The 9,398-nt window shown below is 40.0% G+C and overlaps 1 protein-coding gene and 2 pseudogenes across 1 annotated transcript; 2 read left to right on the plus strand and 1 right to left on the minus strand.

The window, feature by feature from the left end:
* Window positions 1–264: 264 nt before the first annotated feature.
* On the plus strand, window positions 265–1,161 carry LOC149103251 (uncharacterized; annotated as a pseudogene).
* A 1,668-nt stretch (window positions 1,162–2,829) lies between these two features.
* LOC149103252 (uncharacterized) lies at window positions 2,830–4,261 on the plus strand (annotated as a pseudogene).
* Window positions 4,262–5,219: 958 nt separating this feature from the next.
* On the minus strand, window positions 5,220–6,308 carry LOC110041937 (uncharacterized). Its single transcript, XM_020747259.2, has one exon. The coding sequence runs from the start codon at window positions 6,053–6,055 to the stop codon at window positions 5,441–5,443; it is 615 nt and encodes a 204-aa protein (XP_020602918.1). The 5' UTR covers window positions 6,056–6,308; the 3' UTR covers window positions 5,220–5,440.
* Window positions 6,309–9,398: the final 3,090 nt, after the last annotated feature.

The following is a 9,398-nucleotide window of genomic DNA, read 5'->3' on the forward strand; positions in this document are numbered from 1 at the left end:
CTGGTCTCCCACAAGGAAGTGTCCCACTCTATTTGTTCTCTACACAAGCGATCTCGTCGGGTCAATTCAGTCTGGGACTGTTCATATGTACGCTGATGATACGACCATCTACTGCATAGGGAAGAGCATAGACGAGGTTGCTGCTGCGCTAAATCAATCCCTAAACGAGTTGTACGGGTGGTGTGGGAGAAATACACTGACCGTGCACCTGAAAAAATCTGAATACAAGCTAATCCACAGAGGATCCTTTACAGGCCCCCACCCATGGATATACCTTGGAAACAAGAAGAAGAAACTGTTAGTAGCCCAGGATCAACTGGAGGGTACCAATCTGTTTGGCATACACTTGAACTAGAAGGTGTTCGAGTACCTAGAGTAATTGTCCAACACTTACTTCGAGAAATAGACCCTGAAGGCATCTTGGCACGTAAAGCACGCCGACTCAAGAGAAGAGTTTACAGCAATCCAGGCCGAAACTATGCATGGCACCTTGATGCATATGACAGGTTAAAATCCTGGGGGTTCCCAATGCATGGATGGATTGATAGCTTCAGGAGGCACATACTATGGCTTAAAGTTGTTCGCTCAAATAATTTGCCTGAGATTCCAGGACAGTACTATATAGAAACTGTTGCTGAATTAGGAGGTGTCCTAGTTGAGCTTGTAACAGGTCTGGGTGCTGAAAATGGCTTAGCTGCCTCTATGCAGTGTTTCCTCAGAGAAAATAATGATGCTCATGGGTATGTGCCCTCCCCAAGGAATCAAAGAATTGAAGGATGGTGGAGTTTCTTTGTAAGAATCAGATATTATGGTGGAGAAGTTTTTTTCAACACTTAGAAACCCAAGGTATAGTCAATACCACATCTGAAATCCACACAGAGTGTCTTTGGTACTTTTTTTCTGGTGTACTGGAAACAGAGTGTGATCATGTCAGAGAGCACTGGAACACTCATCGGATAAGGAAATCCCGGGCATGACACTCTGCATGGAAGACTGGATTCATTGTTTTTCTCACCAGAATACCATGGGAGTGCCACAGATTTGCTTTTGGAGGTGCCTGTGATAGAAATAAATGAAGTTTCACAGCAGTGCATCAGGGAAATAGAGACCAATGTCTATGGGGAATACTTTGAATACGTCAGAGCCAGTTTTGGGTCATGAAAACCCACAACTTGGCAAAGTGCATTTGACTTACTTCAAAGACTAATTTTCATAGCCAAAAATGGGTACACTGGGTAGATGCTTTATAGTAATGAAAGCAATGGCTATATATTAATTAAAGTGTTCCAAGTGATTGATCCAGCATTAAGATGTACATTCCAGAATGCCTATTTGTCCAAGAAAGATTGAAACTGGGTATTGACATTACATATCAGATGTCTATTGTCCAGGACTGCCCATATTTTGCATTCCTCATTTTATCTCTCAGTAGGCTTGGCAAGTTTTTTTTGTGAATTGTAAAAAAATAAAACAATGTTTTGAGACAATTAAAAATTTAATTATTGTGGGAAAATGAAACCTTTGATCAAATTCTGTGGTGTTTTCCTTACAGCATAATTTTTATATGGCCAAAAGATTAAACCAAACAATTATGTTGCTCTTGCATGAACAATGTGGGCAGTCCAGAGCAGACAAATTAGGCCCATCCTGCCCAATCATGTAGCCAACCAGAGCACAGGATTTGTTTCATCTTGCCTGCTTGTAGAGCCAATTACATAATAATAAATAGTATTGACCAAGATAGTTTTGTCTTTATGACTGGATATTGGTCGTGGTCTTTTAATTGTGTTTCTATGAACCTTGACTTCATTTCAGTACTTAAAGGTCAAAATCAGTTTAGCAGGTATTCAGCCAGTCTCACTGCACATTTCAAATGCACTTTTAATAAAGTAACTGAGTCATTTCCCAGCAATTTCTAAACATTGACACCAATAGGCAAGTGAATCATGGGTGATCAATGAGTTATCAGTTAATTAATCCTTGAGTATTGCCAATACTCAATGAATAATCATGAAGTAATCAATACCCAGAAGATTTTTGGCCATTGATTAGTCATTGATGTCACTGATAAGTAATGATTTCATTTTTGAATGGGGGTTATTGATCTAGTTTGCACTTGTCGTTACTTTACAGATATACATATCTCTTGTTGAAAATGAAGACAATAGAACCATCTTGTAATCTCAAAGTTGAACAAAATGTGAAAATGAAACAACTTGATAAAATGTGCCGGTATCAATTTACATCTAGAGAACTCAGCCAACACTAACACAGGCCAACAAATTGCCACCAAAAGCTCTTATCACTGATGCATCTTCAAAACAGAACTAAGAATACCATCACGTACTCACTAAAACAGGAACATTATTCTGCAACTAAAGTAATTGCTTGTAAAATGTTTCAATTTCTAATTAAATCAATGAAGTTCAACCTCCTTTAACAAAGGCAAAATGTATGTTGCCTAAAGCTGATAACAATTCTTATTACAATTTGCTTGAACAAGAACATGAAATGGCTTGCCATTAAATCTATTTAGCTTTGGCACACACCGTTACAGTGCAGTTCCGAAGGCACGCGAGCGAAGCCCCGTACCTTAGAAAATTTGGTAACCCATCGATCTGAAAAATTTTGGTTGTCACGTGACTGTCCATACATAAGTACATACGTACGTCCGTCTGTCCGTCCGTACGCCAATAGGGACCTTAAGAAACAAGGACGGGGACGGCCTTTGACAAGCGAGACTAGGCCTGGCCCTGTCGTTCTTGCCAAATACAAAATACTTAAGAATCTGTATTTTCGCATAGGATGGTGATACGGATACTCTCTGTAATGACGTCCTATAGAGATGCCAGAAATCTTCTTTTAGATAGCTATAATGATGACACTATAGACTAAGATGAATTTTGCATACTGTATGAAGAATATTTTTCCAAGAATCCAGAATTTCCATATGAACAGTATGAACTATCTGACATGGACGCGATGGATGATTTAGAATGCAAAGCCAAATTTTGCATTAGGAAAACTGAACTTCCACTGCTTGCGGAAGCACTCGATATTCCCGAAACATTCGTTTTCCATCAAGGCACGACAGCTCCTGGAATTGAAGGTCTCTGTGTGTTTTTAAGACGAGTGGCCTACCCTTGTCGCTATTCCGATTTAATCCATCATTTTGGCCGACCAGTACCAGAACTAAGCATGATTTATAACATCGTTTACAATACACATTTACAATACACAAGGACACAAAATCACACAGTGGAACAACACAATTCTTTATCCTGTGAGCCTTGAGAGAAATGCAGTTGCTATCTCTGACAAAGGTGCAGCACTGGACAACTGCATAGGGTTCATAGATGGAACTGTAAGATCAATATGTCGTCCAGGAGAATTACAAAGAGTTGTTTACAATGGACATAAGCGGGTCCATGCACTCAAATTTCAATCTGTGACTTTGCCTAATGGTATGATTGCTAATATATATGGTCCTGTAGGTAAGATTTATTTCCTGTGGTTCATAACAGTAAATTACACGAACCCAATTAGAATTTGTTAAAAACACAGGTATGCCTTTGTAATCTATTTCAAGGCTTCAATGTTTCTGATCCCTTGGTGGGGTCTGGTCCAAAATATAACCAGGTCTAGACCAAAATGTCAGTAATCCCTGACCCTATAGCCTAAGCCCTGATGGTTAAGAGACTGACCTTCAGGTTAGGTTAAGGTCTAAATTAAGGTAGAGCAAGGGTGTTAAGAAGTGCAACACACACCCCAAATAAAACTTGGTGGAGTACCTATCACGTTTCTGACTAATCTGAATGTTCATTATTTTGGTTACCAATTTTATTCCAGAAGGAAGAAAGCATGAGCTGGGATGATGGCAGATTCTGGCCTGCTCAATGATCTGCAACAGTATGCATTTTCTCCAACTGGTCGAGCCATGTGCCCTTACGGTGACCCTGCCTACCCTCTAAGCGTCCATCTCCAGGCTCCCTTCAGAAGTGTAGTTCTAACCCCTGCCATGCAAGCATTCAACTCCTCCAAGAGTACTCTGCGTGAATCAGTAGAGTGTCTTTTTGGGGACATTGTGAACTATTTTAAATTTATGGATTTCAATAAGAATTTAAAAATTGGTTTCAGTTCTGTAGGGAAAATGTATATTGTCAGTGCACTACTTCGCAATGCCCATACCTGCTTCAAAGGAAATCAAACTTCAGATTTTTTCAATTTGGATCCCCCAGCCCTGCAAGACTATTTTGTTTAATATTTGTTCAAGTGGCTGTAAGGCAGAATGGGCAGATCTTCACGGACCCAAATAAGAACATATTCTTAAATGACATGTATAAAAAGTTTCAGGTGTGTAATTTCAAGGTTGACAAAGTTAAAGTGTATTTTAAAGTGTATCATAAAATATGAATGCTAACTACTGAATTCCAGTAGTCAACTTAGCCAGCAATCAATAACCTCATTTAGGCCCTTTCTGCAAGCAGGCAAGTGCTAGGAGTACCCTAATAAGAGGATCGAAGATAGCCTGAGTGTACAGGTAGAATGAAGTTGGGTTACCCTGCTACCCAGGACAACTCTGTCCTATCACACTTTAGTTAACCTGGTAAATATCTCTAGCAAACAATAATAATTCTATTGCCAAATACTATTGTCACTTGAATTACATAACTGATCAGTTCTTCAAATATTTCAGCGACAGTAGCAACAAACACGACTGGGAATATTTTGTCGCGAAAAGCTGTTGTGAGAAATTTTCTCTACCGAAAGCAAAACTGAAACAGGTTTTGAATTTATAAATCTTTCTTCAGTCACAATTTTATTTATCATATTTCAATTCTTGGAGCACAAATAAAGTTGTCCCAGGTAGAGGACTTCTCACTAGCAGAGGGTTTACAAGCCAGGTACGGTTAATCTGGTGCTACGGTAATGCTAGTGCTCAGCTACGGTTACCCTAGTGCCAGGGTAACCCTACCTGGCTTGTAACCATGTCTTTGCAAAAAGGAAGAAATTTGGGAGTCCTAGCACTAGGGGTACCCTACTTCCTCTTCAGGGCGTTAATTTGTTTCTGTGTAAAATATTAATACAATCAGATCAAAACATGTGAAAACAAAGTTTTGTAAACTCAAATGTTTCCCACTTTATTGCATTGCAATTAAACATTTCTTCTCTACTAACTTAGAAACAAGGACTAACAACAGATCATTTTACTGTTTTGCATGCATACCAATCATGGCCTGAAAGTCCTGCAGCTGCTTTTGTTGTTGTTGCTGCTGATGCAGCATCACATGTGAAAACAAAGTCTTGTAAACTCAACATTGCCAAGTTGTTTACTACATCGCAACAAATCATTTTACTTCTTCTCTACTAACTTATTAACAACGGCTAGCATCAAATCATTTTGGCGTTTGGTTTGCATACCCATCATGACCTGAAAGTCCTACATCTGTTGCTGTTGTTGTTGTTGCTGATGCAGCATCACTTGCATGAAGTTGTCCTGTTTCTTGGACTCAAGCTCCAGCTGCTGTCTCCTAAGATCGAATTCCTCTTTTTGGATTGCCTGAACCTGTTCATTTTTTTCTCTTAGAAAGTTCAGTGTGTCACAGCCACTTGACCTTTTCCTCTTTCTTTTCCCTTCGCTTTCTCCCTTGTCAGCTTGTCTTTTCCGAGTTTGTCCAAGTCTTTCCATAGCCTTCTTCCGAATGTTCTCTGCATTTTCTCTGTCTTGACTGTCCTTCATCTTGTTCTGGTTGTCAACAATTCTTTGTTCTGTCTCAGCTGCATCTTCTTTCTCAATCAGTTCCTCTAGTGTGACTTCCACTTCTGTCATATCAGTTTGAATTCCACTCTCTCGTTCTTCTGTTTTCAATTTGGTTCTCAGCTCCTTTGAAAGGAGGTTATAATGGTCACGGACTGCCCTCTTATCAACTTTGAAGTACACTTCCTGAATTTTGTTTGCGTTTTGGGCGACCTCTTCCCACTTTGTTCTTCTAGCCAGCGTACTCTTTTTGGTGCCAGTAAAAGGATCTACTACCAATATTTCCCGGCATAACATTTCATCATGAAGAGTGCTCCAAACAATTGGCTTCCTGAAAATTTTGATCAATATAAAGCCCTTCAATAAAACCGGGTTCCAAAATGGCGTCCTCGATGAGATGAAGACAGCAAGGCCACGAGTTGGAAGTTCTCGTGTGCATGCCTGGTGGTGCAAATTTATTTCCGGCAACCATCCTCATTCCTCCCGTCCTTGTATCTTAAGGTGCCTAATACCTTGAAAACTAAGAGTAGCACCATTACAATAGCTACATCTTTGATTTTGGGTGTTCATGCTATTGTTAATTGACAGCTGTCACAACAAGCTATCCGCTGACCAGTATCACGTGATCATATTGCAGGCTCAGGTTTATAGCTCATTGAGGTTGCGTGTTTTGTTTTTTAAAGTTGACCGCTGGCCAGTTACTGGTTTACCGATTGGATTGCGGGCTCAAGTCATGTTATTTCTCTGGGGGAGAAGGAAGGAATACTTGCAAAGGCAAAATTTCGGCACAAATTAACCCCTGGCGCGTTGTTGACGTTTCCTCTCACATATTCCTTGTACAATCCTCTCTTGGAAAGACAAGTCCCTGATATATTGTGTAGGTAATTTCTACAATCTTGGTTAGGCTTTTTGGGTATAGTTTGTTAAAATTTAACTGGAAAAAATAGCAAAACCGCACGCTGAACAATTACGTGCTCACAGTTGATCATTTTTTGAGTTTCTGATCCAAGAAAAAATAATTCTCTTTTTCCGTTATTGTCAGTTATTGCAATTAGGAGCTCTGCTTTTAAGCTTGGCTAAATTTATATATTACATAAAGAAACAGAACTTAACTTTTAGCAAAAGCTTGTCCCTTGCAAAAAGCAAGAAGCATGATCCTTTTGAACTGTTCTTCATCTTGCATATAGACCACTGGCATGGTGAGGTTTCTTGCACATACTCCAACAATAGGAAAGCAAATGGTGTGATTTGGTTGTCGTTGCAAGCATTCATGGTCAAACTTGACTGAAATAAGCAATTTGTCTCCATTCATTGACCCGATGTCTTAGGCCAGTCAACCATCCTAACAGACCTGCGGGACTTATGTCAGCAGACTGGAGCTGGACTTGTGAAGGTCCTTCTGGTTTATGCTCCCCACCTTCCCTATCCTCATTGTCTTCATGATCATAGACAAGCTCTTCACTGTATCCAGTTACTGTGATATCTTCAGAGGCTAATATGAAGTCATGAAGGTAGTCAAACACTGTTTCCTCTACTGGTCGTTTGGATGTCCCTTTCTCAGAGAACTGGGGCCATAGGAGAGAAACCACATAATTTGCATCAACTTCATCCTGATTTATGAGGGGAAGTGTTTTACATAAGTCTTTATTATTCTGCATTGCACTTTGGAAACCATAATGGTCCAACCCTCTCTTGAATTCTTTGAGATGCAAGAGCCTCTTGCTTATAATGCTCAGTATCACTGTACTGGTTATAGCCTCAAGGTGGTCGTTACTTATCATCCCTGTATACCCATGCTCCAGTATTGTTTTCTCCATTCCTTTAGGGTCATTTGCAATTCTTGTGAGCAGTTCATTTTCATGTTTGGTACGATGCTGTGCTGCAGTGAGCTGATTTATGTCTACCTCTTGATTGATTAACATGTTGTACACACACTCCTCAAACAGGTAAGAGGGTGGTCCACCCTGAACAATGCTATAACTAATGAAATCTGTGTGCATGTGTGAAAGAACCCTTTATGAGCATATAACATAGAGTCAGTAGGAGAGCCATGTGGAAACATCAGGCTTCTCATCCGGTCAATGACCAATGCTAGAAATCGGTCAGTGTAAAACGCAGACTGCAGACTGCAGACCGGGGGTAAAATGCAGACTAAGGGTAAAATGCAGACTGAGGGTAAAATAAAATATTAATAATAAAAAACAAGTCATAAGGATAAAATAAAGAGTGTTCGTACAAAATGAAGTTGAATTCTGTACACGTCGTGTTTTGGCATCTCTTCTATCAAAATGATCATACTAACGATTATTTGAGAACGCCAAAATGTTATAAATTCTTGTGTTTGGATAGCCGACTGTCACCTTTCAGCGAATACCAATTCACAAACCTCTTGATATATTAAAGTCGAGTACAAAGATTGAATGTATTTCACAAACTAGGCTCGATACCTACAAGTTTAGCTTGCCCTGTTGTTGTGCTGTCGTGTTTTGCTTGCCTTGTGTTCCGAACAATTCCAAGGACATTTGAAGCAGCTAAGACACGTGGTGGTTTGAACGTTATTAAGACTTTGTCGATGAAAACAGAATAAAGGAAATGCGCTGCAAGAGTTGGTCAGTCCCAGACCTAATCGTGTAAACAAAATTCAAAATGGCCGACACGAAACGAAGGTAAGATACATAGAATTACGATTAGTTCGGGCCCTTGTGGAAAACTGGGGGAGTTCAAGAACTCAAGGTTGATAATATAATGTTTGACTAAGGCTGGGAAACGCCTTTTGGTTTGAGTTTTCGGGATTTTGGTAAAAAAAGTTACGGGTACGTGCACGAACACTCCCAAGTCTTCATTTGATCCAGATTTGATCATCTTGTTTTTTTATTATTATTATTTTATTTTGCCCTCAGTCTGCATTTTACCCCTGGTCTGCAGTCTGCAGTCTGTATTTTACCCTCAGTCTGCATTTTACCCCCGGTCTGCAGTCTGCGTTTTACATTGACTGTGCTAGAAATTCCTTTGACATGGCACCGGTGTCTATACCGTCCTCACCTGCAAAATGCACTGGTAATAGATTTTCTGGGGCATTTATATTTGCCTCTCTTTGCCAAATTGCCAGGCACCATTGTAGACTGGATCTCCTTCTCACAACAATGAAGAACTGAACATTGCTATTGACTCTTTCTTTCAAGCAAGATATGAGACCCGAGCAGCTGTCAAATTTCTCCACTATTTCCTGGCTTGCCAACTTGCGAATAATGGAGTCCTACTTATTGTTTACTCCAGAAGAGGACTGGTCATAAGGGGCAGGATCTTTGCTGTTGTCTAGTTCAGACTGGAGCTGCCTGGCAAGCATTTTCATCACTCTCAACTTGGGTGAATCTCAATTTCTTCTCCGATGGACTATGTTCATCCTCTGAATGCAGGCTTTCTTCCGCAATCAGTATCAGGATTTTCACTTGCATTCACATCTTCGTTTGTACATAGGTACAGCACAATGCTCTTATAATCATTTCCAATCTCTTCTTTGTATCTTTTCAGGCTGAAGAACTCTGTTGTTCCAGGTAGAAACTGGGCATCCTTGCCATTCTCATACAATAATCGGTATTCTTCTCCCTCTTTGTAACAGTTTCTATGATAGGCTTTAAAC

Source organism: Orbicella faveolata, unplaced genomic scaffold, assembly GCF_042242905.1.
Source record: "Orbicella faveolata isolate gen_17 unplaced genomic scaffold, um_ofav_v1 contig_35, whole genome shotgun sequence".
Taxonomy (NCBI): domain Eukaryota; kingdom Metazoa; phylum Cnidaria; class Anthozoa; order Scleractinia; family Merulinidae; genus Orbicella; species Orbicella faveolata.

Excerpts from the sequence above, each read along its gene's own strand:
- LOC110041937 (XM_020747259.2), bottom strand. The coding sequence starts at position 6,055 with ATGTTATGCCGGGAAATATTGGTAGTAGATCCTTTTACTGGCACCAAA.